We start from the raw sequence: 14,015 nt of genomic DNA, 5'->3' as shown, positions 1-14,015 counted from the left end.
AAATACTCTCCTCATAACAATCAAATACTCTCCTCATAACAATCAAATACTCTCCTCAAAACAATCAAATACTGTCCTCAAAACAATCAAATACTCTCCTCATAACAATCAAGTACTCTCCTCATAACAATCAAATACTGCCCTCATATCATTCTTCAAGTTCACTTTCATACCCCGATTCTGAACAATGTCACTGCCACGCCTACGAACATTTGCGACTCCATTATCTCAGTTTATTCCATTTCAACTTAAACATTTAAAAGTGACTGATTATTCCTTATTTTAAATTTTGATTCTTATAACATTCTTCAGTCTTCCTTGCAACAATAATGGTATTTTGTGCTTCATCCAACAAGTAAAACGGACTTGCACCAAGATGGTAAACTGATAGCAACTCATTGTCAGGACTTGATTTACAAATACAACAAGTCGGATTTACAGGGTACCCAAGAAATAACTGGCACATTTTAAATTCAGTAAAATCCTAAGCAATGCGACCTTATTTAATCATTTATTCTATTGCAAATTATAAAGGATTCTTGTCAGATTAATACAGAGAAGTGGACAAATATGGATCCTGGAACTTCAATTCAACTCCCATTCAATAATTCAGGATCAAAGAATGTCATTCCACTACTAACTTACCTACTACGACTACTAACTTACCTACTACTACTACTACTACTAAGTTGCCTACTACTAACACTACTACTACTACTACTACTACTAACTTGCCGACTACTACTACTACTACTACTACTACTAACACTACTACTAACTTACCTACTACTACTACTAACTTACCTACTACTACTACTAACTTATCTACTACTACTACTACTAACTTACCTACTACTACTAACACGACTAACTTACCTACTACTACTACAACTACTACTACTACTAACTTGCCTACTACTACTACTACTACTACTACTAACACTACGACTAACTTACCTACTACTACTACTAACTTACCTACTACTACTACTACTAACTTACCTACTACTACTAACTTACCTACTACTAACTTACCTACTACTACTACTAACTTACCTACTACTACTACTACTACTACTACTACTACTACTACTACGCCACGCCATTTTTCTGCTCCTCGAGCCGTGCTATTTTCGACATTTGCTCCTCATCCTCCTCCGTTTTCGTTTGTATTTTTGGTTTATTTGGGTTATTTGAACCGAGTTGGTTCATTTTGTGATTTTACTTTGACGTCCCGTTTGAGTTATTAGTCCTTTTGTGTTCGGGCCTAGCCGCGGCGTGCGGCCTCACCCGTGTGGGACTAGTTTTGCTGCGCCCGATTTGTGGCGTATCACAAACTGTTTGACTTCCTTGTTTTTGCTTAATGACCCTTGACTTTCTGTGCTAAATTTGCATAGTTTTGGCGATTAAGCCGATAAGTTATTTGCTCAACGCGCGTTTGATTATCCTTTTGAGTTAATCATTCGCATACCGGTACGGTCGTGCTAAAATAAGCAAAAGCTCGCGAACGAGCTCATTGATTTTTTTTTTTCATTTTCATTTGACGGGAAATATACCGTTAATAGTAATCATGCCTCTGGATGGTACATGGCAGGGATGGCCGCTACTACCTCTGGTGCAGGTGGGAACCGCCCTGCCCACCTGTTTAAGGCGTCAACAAGGAAGCATGGGGTGAAATGCGAGTTGGGACAAATCACCCAAATAGAGGCCTATGTAAGAGCACTCGCTAGTGTGGTTGATCCAGCAACGATAGTTGCAGCCTCGAAAATGTATGGACAAGCTGTGTTCTTTCTTAACTCAGAGGTCGCAGAAAACAAGGCCATTGAGAAAGGGATTAGTGTGGGAGGACTCTTTGTACAAGTCGAGCCACTCTCAAGTCTTGGTACAAGGATAATTATATCTAATATACCTCCTTACGTGCCTGATAATGTCGTGGTGCCTTTCCTGGAACGACTGGGAGTGTTGAGATCACTCATCAAGCCTGTGTCTTTGGGCTGTCATGAGCCCTCCCGACAACATGTCTGGTCCTTTAAAAGACAAGTATTCATTGAATTGGGAAAGGATGCTGAATGTGAGGGGTCGTTTGTTATTCCTTTTGACGGAAAGAATTACAGGGTGTTTTATATGACAAACGAACCCCGTTGTTTTGTATGCAAAGCGAAGGATCACAGGAGAGCAGACTGCCCCACTATCATTAAAGAGGTTGCAGCTCCTCAACGTCCAGATCAGCCTCGAGAGGATCCCAGCGTCACTGAAGGTATCCTAAGAGAGGCAGCTGCTCCTTTGTGCTCGAGGGCAGTGGACCCTCAAGAAGGTTCGATACCAGCTTCTCATCCCATCTCTTCCGCTGCCATAAATCAATGGCAGGCAGTGGGAGCAGGGAAGGCAAAGAGAGCACAGAAGAGGAATCGGAACCCGCAGAGGATGGGACCACGGAACACCCTGGTACAATTGAGGATGGCACGGGAAGTAATGTGTCAAAGGGATTTGTAAAGCCTAGTATTCTGAAGGAGAAAAGAGTGGTAACCCAATCTGAAGAAATGGAAGAAGAAGAAGAAGAGGAAACTATTCATCAAACGACAGGATATGGAGAGTCTTCTCTCTCAGATCCACCCAAAGACAGTTTGAAGAATGAACAGGAAGGGAGACCGTCAGGTAGTAAACCCAGCATGGTAAAGATAAACAACCTAGAGGTATCTGACTTGACAGGGCCAAACGATACTGTGATGTTGGCTCCTGAGAAAATGCATCCAATAATAACAACTGCAACGAAGCTTCAAAATGAACCAGGGATTGAAACATCTACAAGAGCAGTTCTGAACCGAAGGATTAAAACCAAAGTTTCAAAGGATTCTGAAGTAGCATTCATCGGTGGGACAGACAGAGAGAGGGAACCAGCCACACAAGCATCAATAAAGTTGCTGGCACTGACCGACATCTCAGGTGATGTCACTTCACTCACTGTTGGCGCAGAAAGGGGAATAGTTGAGCACATCTCTATTTTACCACCCCAAAAGGTTGGATCTCCTATACCAACTGAGGAGGAGGCATCCACTCCCACAGGTGAAGCAACGTCCGCTGCATCAGAGCTAAAGGAGCGTTCCTCTGCGCCAGAAGATTATGCCAAGTCAGCCTTGAGAGACGACATGGCAGAAGACTTGACACATTGTACAAGTACACCAAGGGAGAAGGATCTTGAACCTCCAGACAGCGATGATGAGGAAAGTATTGGTGATGGGGAAGACTATCAAGGGTCACTGACTGGTTTAGAGACAGACCTACCTGCAGGACGCCATTCCTGCATCCCCAGCCAGGAGATACTCGAGTTCCTGGAACAAAGCTTGCATAGCAGGAAGAAAGTGGAAAATGCACTGAAACGGTGGAAAGATTATGACTTGCTAGTGCATTCCTTGTATGTACTAAGGGGAGAGGGACATGAAACAAGGACTTCAGGCTCGGCCGAACAAGCCCGAGTCAGGAAGTTTCTAGCAAAGTTGTTGAGTTACGGGCCTGAATATAAATTCGTTTAGGAGGATGAATTTCACAGAAACAAAACTCTCAATACAATAATGACATCAAACTTACGAATAGGATCATTGAATGTCAATGGCTGTAAGGATGCATTCCGTGTGCACCAGGTATTGTCATTCTGTGTGAAGGAAAAACTTGAAGTAACCTTTCTGCAGGAAACCCACATGACCCCAGAGGCTGCATCCCGATGGGAAAACCAATGGGAAGGCTTGGCCTTTTTCAGTCACTTAACGGACACATCTTGTGGAGTGGCTACCCTCTTTTCACCAAAGAGGAAACCTGAAATACTTGTCGTAAAGGAAGCCAGTGTGGGGCGGTTGCTACATATAAAAGCAAAGTTTGAAGAATTTGTTGTCAATTTCGTCAACATTTATGCACCTTGTGTAGGAGTTGCAAGGGGGATTTTCTTCAACCGGTTGCAGAGATTCATGCTCACCTTGCCTGGTGAAGAGTGTGTAATTCTTGGAGGAGACTTTAATTGCACTCTAAACCCCTCCCTTGATCGAATAGGTCAGGAGCCGCATAATCCCTCTAAGAATATTACAACAAACCATAACACTGTTAAACTTGAGGGATACTTGGCACATACAACACCCCACAGACAGAACATTCACATATACGAGTATCGGAGGTGGTCATATATATCACAATCCCGGCTCGATAGAATTTACATGTCTCACCGTTGGTGTAAGATTGTCAGTGACTCCGGCATAAAAGTTGCCCATTTCACAGATCACAACTTGGCCTGGATTAAGTTTTCCCTGGCGGAAACAAGGCGAGGCCCTGGCTTGTGGCACCTGAACAATGCTTTAAGTCAGGATGAAGCCTTTTTGTCAATCTTTTTGAATTTTTGGCAAGCCTGGAGGAATAAAAAAGGAGATTTTTGCTCACTTGGATTCTGGTGGGATGTAGGCAAGGTACGATTGAAATTGCTGTGTCAGGAATACTCGTATGGATCGAGCAAAACACTTGGGTTAGGGATCAAAAGACTGGAAGAGGAACTGCTGCACCTTGAGAAGCACCTGGCCACACTTACCTCTACTGAACTGCAGGCATACCAAGAAAAAAAGAGCACCCTTAAAGCATGTAGTCGTGTGAAGGCATGAGGGGCGTATGTGCGCTCTCGTTTGCAGTTTATTTCTGAGGATGAATACGTCCTGAAATATCTCAAAGGGGTGGAAAAACGCAAAGGTCAATTCAGGACTATAGCGAGTATTCTCGCAGAAGATGGTCTCTTGCTCAATGGCTCTGAGGGTGTTCAAAAACGAATTAGAGCCTTTTACGCTCAGCTGTATTCGGGTAAGAGCACAGACGCAGGTGCAGGTGGCACTTTGTGGAGTAGTCTTCCTGAAGCCTCTGTGGATGACCGGGAGCAGCTGGAGACTCCTTTTTTTTTTTTCTTTTTTTTGTATACTGAATCGAGGCTCGTGAAAGAGCATTCTAACATTTACTTCACAAACAAATCAACCAGACAAACAAAATATATAACAAGAGGGAGCGGAAAACAAGATGGGGAGAGAAGGGGAAGCACACAAACACAACATTTGAGAGCAGGGAGATGTGTGGAAGGGAGAGGGCTTGGGGGGAGGAGGCGTGGGAAGGGGGGGGGGGGGGGAGGGAGAAGTATAAAACACAAGGACACCAAGGACTTCCAGGACAGAAGTTGGTATTTCAAAAAAGTGGATTTGGGGTGAAATTAGCGGGGGTAGAAAAGATCAAGGTTTTGGATGGGGAAGATAAGAGATGGTGGTGAACAGCTGTTTTAAAGACCTGGAGGGTGGAGTGGGATTGAAGAGAGTGAGGGAGTTTGTTCCAGAGGCGGAAGAAAAGAGGAATGAAGGAGTGAAGGTGAGCAGAGAGTCTTGATTTTGGCAGTTTGACCATAAGAGGGTTGCAGGCAGATCTTGTGCGACCTGTAGGAATATTTGCGGGACAGAGCCCAGAGAGAGCTGGGGGGGCAAGGCCAGAGAGGAGTCCGTAGAAGACGGAAAGACCACCAACCTGCCTGCGGTGAGTGAGTGAGAGGCCCTTCGAGTTAGCTTCATCGCGGGAGATTCCAATGATTCTGAATGCTTTGGTTTCAACAGCGTGAAGACGAGCTAGGTGTGAGGCAGGAGCACCAACCCAGAGGGGAGAGCAGTATTCCATTGAGCTGCGGATGAAAGCCTTGTATGTGGTGTGGAGCTCAGGTGTGCCAAGGAAGGACTTCGCACGACAGAGGATGCCCAGTCGGCGACTGGCTTTGGAGGCCAGATTTGAAATGTGGTTTTCCCAGGAAAGATCATGGCAGATAGTGAGACCCAAAAGCTTGAGTGACAGAACTTCTTGGAGAGGATTATTCAGAAAGTGGATGGTAGGGTTGTCCAGTCAGTCTTTTCGGAGAGACATCGTAAGAGTGTGAGATTTGTCAGGATTGAAAGACATGTTCCACTTGTTTGCCCAGTCTGTGATTTTGTCCAGGTCTGCAGAGAGTGAGGAGGCTGCAGACTGCCGATCTGAGGGATGAAGAATGGAGCGACAGAGAGTAGAGTCATCAGCAAAGAGATACAGAGGATTTTCAAGAGAGTCAGAGAGATCATTGATGAAGACCAGAAAAAGCACAGGGCCCAGAACACTGCCTTGTGGAACTCCAGCCTGAACAGGAAGAGGAGATGAGAGAAACCCATTCAGGGCCACACGTTGACTACGACTAGAGAGGAAGTCCGCCAGCCATGCGTGGAGATTTCCATGGATACCAAAAGAGGAGAGTTTGGTGAGCAGAGCGGGGTGCCAGACCGTATCGAAGGCACGTGATATGTCAAGGGAGACTGCTCTAATTTCCTGTTTGGCATTGAGGACCTCCATCCATTGTTGAGAAAGCAGAAGCAGCATGTCCAGAGTAGAGTGTCCAGGTCTGAAACCAAATTGATGATCAGAGATCAAGCCATTGGAGAAGAGGAAAGATTTCATATCTGAAGCAATGATGGATTCCATGACTTTGCTGATAATTGGGAGAAGGCTGATTGGTCTGTAGTTGCTGGGATCTGTTTTTGCACCTTTTTTGTGCAAAGCGGTGATGTTGACAGATTTCCAAGCAGATGGAAGATGACCTTGAGCAAAAGAGAGGGTAAAGAGAACAGAGAGAGGGAGTGAAAGAGCGGAAGAACAGGATTTTAGGACCCGTGGGCTGATGCCATCAGGTCCAGTTGCAGAATCCGCCCTGCACTGGAAGAATTGAAAACCGCCGGGCACAGCCTATCAAGAGATAAATCCCCTGGCATGGATGGCTTATCATGTGAATTCTATACAAAAGTATGGGACTTGGTTGGACCTGATTACCTAAGCGTAGCTCAGGAAGCATGTGATACAGGTATAATGCCCCTTTCTTGGCGTCGAGCGATTCTGGTCTTGATTCCCAAGGAGGGTGACTTGAGAGACTTGAAGAATTACTGCCCTGTGTCTCTGCTGTGTGTGGATTATAAGGTCATGGCTAAAATGTTGTCACTCCGTCTCGGACCAGTCCTGACAAAATTAGTCAGCCCGGACCAATCTTATGCCATTCCAGGCAGGACAATACATGACAACATAGCCCTTGTCAGAGACCTGATACAGTATGCGGACATGACTCGGACTCAAGTCGGATTTCTTTCTTTGGATCAGGAGAAAGCCTTTGACCAGATGAACCATGAGTATCTGTTTGAAACCTTGCTAACATTTGGGTTGGGGAGGAGATTTGTAGGCATGATTCAGACGTTGTACATGTCGGCAGAATGCCTCGTTAAAGTCAACGGTTTCTTGCTCGCGCCCTTTCCATTTGAGAGAGGAATAAGACAAGGATGTCCCCTGTCCGGCCAATTATATTCCCTATGTATCGAACCCTTCCTTTGTTTGATGAGAAGAAGGCTAACTGGCATTGTGGTGCCACACAACAGGGTCAACCTCAAACTTTCTGCATATGCAGATGATGTTCTCGTGTTTGCCAGTAATGCAAGGGATATGCAAATAGTTTATGATTGTAAGCAGGTCTATTCAGCAGCATCGTCTGCTACAATCAATTGGAGGAAAAGCTCGGGGCTTCTAATTGGACAAATGCAGGTAAAGGAGTTACCAACACTTTTTCAGAAATTGACCTGGAGTCGCAATGATCAAATATTTGGGGGTGCACTTGTCCACTTCCCATGGGTCCTCACCACTCATTAACTGGAACACTTTAGGGGACAAGATCGAAGCAAAGTTGAGAGACTGGAGTGGACTACTAAAAGTCCTGTCTCTGAGGGGAAAAACACTCCTTATTAAACAGTTTATAATTCCGAAGTTAGTATTCAGGCTCTCTTGCATAAGCACTCCAGAGGAGTTTCTGGTTAAGATGCAGAGGAAGCTACTGGACTACTTTTGGAATGGTAAACACTGGGTTTCCCTGGGCATTCTGAGCTTGCCTTTTTCAGAAGGTGGACAGTCTTTTCCCTGCCTTCGAAGCCACTACCACGCATCCAGGCTGAAGACCATACAACGTTACCTACATGTGAACCCTGCACCGCAATGGTGCTCACTGGCATCATACTTCTTCAGCAAATTGCTCAATCTTGGGTACAAAAGGAATCTTTTCATCAGTACATCTCATGCCTGTCTAGTGCTACATTGCCTCTTTTTTATCAAGAAATGCTGAAGGCTTGGAATGTAGTCGACGTACAAAGAACAGTTCCTTATCCAGGCAAGGACCTGTTAGAAGAACCGCTCATTCTCAACCCTCTTCTACAGGGCCCAACTCTGGCTTCCTTTTCAGTAAGAAGGAGCCTCTTAGCTGGTAGCATATCCACAGTGGGAGACCTTCTGAACGATGGTAAGAGAACGCTTTTACCCAAGGAACTCGCAGCGAAAATGGGCCTGAGGACAATCAGGATCCCCTCCAGGATACTTGAAGAGGTCAAAAGCTCCTTGCCTCCCGATTGTCTGGAATATCTAGAGAATCCCAAAGAGGGTGATGGATCTGGACAGATGTCCATCGGTAACTCCATGGATTTTAAAATCCGACCACGATGTTGCGAGCTCTCTCAGCCAATACCTGCAAACAATATGAGTAAGACGCCTGGCACAGTGGAAATGTCGTTCTGTGGGCTATCAAGGAAAAATATATACCTGCTAGTGATCCACTCGCTCCATTATATAGCTCTTGCAACCCGACTGGATACTCCCTGGCGTGAGATTCTTCCACTTCCTTCGACTGTTCATCCACGTTGGGATTCACTTTATCTCTACCCAACGCCAAGAATGATGGCAGACTTAAGTTGGAGGTTGCTACATGGGGCACTGAGCTCTGGATCTATGATGCGGCATTTCACTAACTTCCCAGAAGAATGCTGCTTTTGTGGTGAAAGGGAAACTATATTTCACATATACCTTCAATGCCACCGTCTTGAACCAGTGTTCTTACTGATGAAAAATCTTCTCTTGCGCTTCTGGCTTCACTTCTCTCCAACACTTTTTATCATCGGGCACCCGGTAAAGAAACTAAGCAAGTCACGAGATCTCCTTGTTAACTTTATTTTAGCCTGTGCAAAAATGGCAATATATAAAACCAGGAAGGCAAAAATAGAGAAAGATGTGGTGGAACACAGTTCTGTATGGCTGAAGGGCTTAATACGCTCACGCATTATTTCGGAGTACAAGGCGGCAGAATATAGTAACACTGTTCAAAAGTTTAAGGAAACCTGGACTATAAATGATGCACTTTGTACGGTTTCCCCACAAGATACTTTGCTCTTATTTGTATAAACTAGGACGTGCCCGTACGTGGGTGCCCGTTCCTTGGTGCGGCCCAGCATCTAGTCGAGACCCAGTCACCCAGGCCGATCACCCATTCCGACCCCAAATTCCTCATCGACGATAACTAAACAATATATTATATGAATCGCACCGTACATACCTCCTTCTAGATCTTGTTCTTGTCTTGATATACTCACTCAGGCTCACTCTATCACGACTGAGTCCTCCCAGCTCCTCCAAATGGCGCCCGCTACGCCTCGAATTACTATCCGCGCACGCGCTCTCACATCGGCCACGCCTACGCAACAACGTGTTCTGTGATTGGCTGGCCTACCCCGCAACCTGTTCTGTGATTAGTTTGGTAAATAAATCGCCATAGCTCGGTAACTACTTCTCCGATTAATATGAAACCTTGAAAAGGCACATCCTCAGGTCCCCAGCAATATACCTGGCAAGTTTCAAGTATATCGGACCCATGGTTGTCGAGAAACAGCGGTCACAGACAAACACACACACACACACACACACACACACACACACACACACACACACACACACACACACACACACACACACACACACACACACACACACACAGACACACACACAGAGATTACTGGAATTATAGATAGATGTGTTATTTGGCGTTCTTTTTTTTTGGTGTTCTTTGGCGTTCTCTTACCTTCCCCTTATCTGTCTTGGTAGTGTTTTCTCTTCAAAATGCTCTACCTTGTCTACTGTAGTTCAAACCATGGACTTGCAGAGATGAGGAATTGAGCGACATTAAACTGGGAACATATGTTTGCCTGAGCTTGCATGGGCTCTGAACGCAAATCTCTATAGCCTTTCCAACAAAAGCACTACTACTAACTTGCCTACTACTACTACTACTACTACTAACACTACTACTAACTTACCTACTACTACTACTACTACTACTAACTTACCTACTACTACTACTACTACTAACTTACCTACTACTAACTTACCTACTACTACTACCACTACTACTAACACGACTAACTTACCTACTACTACTAACACTAACTTACCTACTACTACTAACACTAACTTACCGACTACTACTACTAACTTACCTACACATACATACATACATAATGTTGATCAGACAATCACAAACAAAACACCAAAAAGAAACCAGAGCAACAAAGAACAAAGTTACTTTGTCAGATTTGCCCAAACAGCTCTGTCAGTTGCGGCGGATTTCAGTTTGTCCGAATGTAGCCGTGTCGCTGCAGACAATATTTATCAACGTCAGGTTTGGCCGACCAAATCTCCTTTGTGATGGCTTCCAAAGTATGACGCTATTCGCAGCTTCTTCTTTGTGCCGGAGGACATGACCCACACATCTCAAGCGCCTCTCCCTCACATCAGAAAATTTTGGTAAATTACCATATAGTTCAATGTTTGTGACGTGGTCTTGCCAACGGATGTTGTGTATTTTACGGAGGAGCTTGGTGTAGTTGCCATCGAATTTACGTGTTATGCTACTAGTAGCGTCCACGACTCACACCCGCACAGTAAGATTAATTCAACTGGAGCTTTACAAAGCCGGATGTTGGTGCTTCGTTGCAGCAACGTGCGCCAAACTTTCTCAAGCTTGTTTGCTGCTGCCCACACCTGTCCAATGTGGCAGCTGACGTCATAGGCAGTGTTAGTATATGAGCCAAGGCATTTGAAGTCTAACTATCTCGAGCACTTCACCATTTGATCCCCTTAGAGTTCGTTGTTCATTCGGTCGATGATGTATACTCTCATATGCCAAAACGTTTTCTGAAACTGCCAATGCAACAGCCTTCCCTCCTCCAGGACGACCCAGAAGTGTCCTTTTGCCTAACAATATTGCAGTTGTGCACGCAGCTGTTCAGCATCGTCCGCTCTGTTCGACAAGAAAACCGTTTCAGGCAAAGAACATAAAAATAAAATCCCTTCAAACAACGCTGAACGATGCTGTGCACATGTTCCCCTACAAAAATTAAAGTGGTTCACGAACTTAGTGACGTTGATAAATGAACCAGGAAGGAATTTTGTGAAACATTTCTTCGGATGAGCGAGAAGGATGACAGGTTTATTGAGAGACCAATTATGTCAGACGAAGCTCATTTTTGGGTTTTTGGGCAGAAGAACATCCTGAGCATTTCCATGGGCTTTTACACAGTGAATGTGTAACAATGTGTTGTGGCATTTCATGTGTGTAAATGCAAACATGAATATGGTGGACAATTAAAAAGCATCGTTTTCAACACCTAGATAATCTCCTGAGACTGTAGTTTTATATGATATTGTGGCGGACACAAAAGCCCACTGGCGTGGTGACATCATTCCACGCACCAAGTGGGCGGTGGCCACGCCCGAGGGGTAGGCGTGGTCTCATGATATACACCGGGCGACCAGCCCGGAGCATTTCAGTGTTACAGTGTAGTCTTACAATAAAGACGTTTATATGTTACCGCTTGTCCGCTTCCTCCTTGCTCACAAGCAGCGCGCGTAACGCCGCGCTTTACTGGCGACCACGTCCACGTGGACCTGGTGGGACCTCTGCCCCCCTCGCGGGGTTTCACCTACGTCCTCACCATGGTGGACCGCACCATCCGGTGGCCGGAGGCCGTGCTCTTGGCGTCGACAACGGCGGCCGATGTCGCGCAGGCTTTCATCGCCACCTGGGTCGCCCGGTTCGGCGCCCCCTCAGACATCTCATCCGACCGCGGCCCCCAGTTCACCTCCGAGCTCTGGGGGGCGGTTGCGCAGGGGCTCGGGGTCCGGCTGCACCGAACCACGGCCTACCACCCCCAGGCTAACGGCCTGTGTGAGCGATTTCACCGCTCATTGAAGGCCGCGCTCCGGGCCACCCTCCGCGACGGCGGCTGGGTCGACAGGCTCCCCTGGACCTGCGCGCATCCGTGGCGGAGTTGGTCTTCGGGCAACCGCTGCGGGTGCCGGGCGAGTTCCTCCCTGACTCCACAGCACCATGGTACGCGGCACAGCAGCGCTCCGCTCTGCAAGAGACTGCCCAGAGGTTCGCCCCGGTGCCAACGGCATGCCACGGGCACCCACCGACGCACGTCGCCCCGGAGCTTCGCAAGGCGGAGTACGTCTTCGTCCGCCACGATGCCCATCGGACACCACTGCGGCCCCCGTACGACGGGCCTTTCCGCGTGCTGGAGACCGGGGCGAAGCACTTCACCCTGGACATCGGCGGTACTCCTGACCGCGTTTCGGTAGACCGCCTCAAGCCGGCCCACCTCGATGTGGACCATCCACCGCCAGTGGCCCGACCCCCACGTCGGGGCCGCACTCCTGCGGGCGGACCCCCGGCACCGCCCAGCCCCGCCGCCACGCCGCCCCCCGGTCCTGCACCCATCCCAGGGGCAGCCAGGGGCATCCCACCTGGCATCCCTGCACCCCGGACGCCGCCGATCGCCAGGGGGCGCTTCGGCCGGGTCATTCGTCTGCCCCGCAAACTGGCCCTCCAGGTGCGCGGGAATTCTGGGGGGGCGCGTGTGGCGGACACAAAAGCCCACTGGCGTGGTGACATCATTCCACGCACCAAGTGGGCGGTGGCCACGCCCGAGGGGTAGGCGTGGCCTCATGATATACACCGGGCGACCAGCCCGGAGCATTTCAGTGTTACAGTGTAGTCTTACAATAAAGACGTTTATATGTTACCGCTTGTCCGCTTCCTCCTTGCTCACAAGCAGCGCGCGTAACGCCGCGCTTTAATATGCTAATATTCTCATTTTCTGTTAAAAGGCTCCTTTTACATTAAATATGAATATGGCAGGTATTTCTGGGCCACCCTGTATAAAGGATCACAAAATTAGAAAACAATAAGCAAGGATGAAAAATGTACTTTCACCACACCTTTTTTATCCATGGCCTCTAAAGCTCCAGGTTCCACCTCAATGATGTTCAATACATCTGATGGGGGGAGAGTGGGGGAAAGTATTGTCTAATCACGTTGACACAAAGAAGCCATATCTACACATACAGTATATATGCATCTACACAGTGCCTATAAAAAATTTACACCCCCTTTCCAAATTTTCACCTTTTGTTATCTTATAGTCTGGAATTAAATTGCATTAAAGTCTAGGTAGATCTGTATAGGTAGGTATTCGACTGTCGCGATAGGGAATCCACCTGAAATAAGTTCTTTATGTTTAGGCGTTTGTCGGGATAAGATGTATGATTGTGGATCTACCAGTAGTTAAAGTGGTTAAGTAATCTACCATTGTGGTTAAGTAGTTAAATATAACGCCCCTGTGAGTCTCACCTAGTAGTCAAACCTTTGTCCATTATGGCACTGCAAACCACATAAACACTTAGTTCGGTCCCTAGCGCAACATTAAATAATTCCTTCCCCCCTGACATGACTGTTCTCTTCCAAAAACGGGAATCAGGCCAAAAACACCGCCACAATTGGCCACCACCATTTACACCTCCGCAAGGCCTACCAACCTCGCATAGCACGTGCTATGAAGAAGAAGCAGTAGAGAGCGCGGCAGTGACGCAGAGAGCGTGACCTGGACGAGCCGGCAAGCCGTGGGAGGCTCTTATTGGCAGAGCAGTGCGCCAATGTGACGTCATCGGCCGGAGATATTATCGAGGCTCGGACGCCATTTTCGGCAGTCCCGGTGTGAGTTGAGAGGAGAGCAGAGCCCTGACTCGAGTCAAGAGTTCGAGTGCAGTTCGGAGGTGCGCTGAACAGAGTCGTGCACAGT

At 46.9% G+C, this 14,015-nt stretch overlaps 1 protein-coding gene across 3 annotated transcripts in view; it reads right to left on the bottom strand.

Annotated features, from left to right (window-relative positions):
• The window catches only part of LOC137424905 (uncharacterized), a 59,155-nt gene that overhangs the window by 27,673 nt on the left and 17,467 nt on the right, over nt 1-14,015 (bottom strand). For 2 of the 3 annotated variants that reach the window (XM_078773088.1, XM_078773096.1), the window contains one exon: nt 13,156-13,212. The exons of the other annotated variant lie outside the window; for it this stretch is intronic. In XM_078773088.1, the coding sequence (XP_078629214.1) occupies nt 13,156-13,212 (57 nt within the window). The remainder of the gene's footprint in view (nt 1-13,155; nt 13,213-14,015) is intronic. 3 annotated transcript variants of the gene reach the window in all.

This window comes from Myxine glutinosa, chromosome 1, assembly GCF_964187855.1.
Source record: "Myxine glutinosa chromosome 1, kmMyxGlut1.1, whole genome shotgun sequence".
NCBI lineage: Eukaryota > Metazoa > Chordata > Myxini > Myxiniformes > Myxinidae > Myxine > Myxine glutinosa.
The sequence above is the reverse complement of the archived record's forward strand: the minus strand, read 5'-3'. Positions and strand labels throughout refer to the sequence as shown.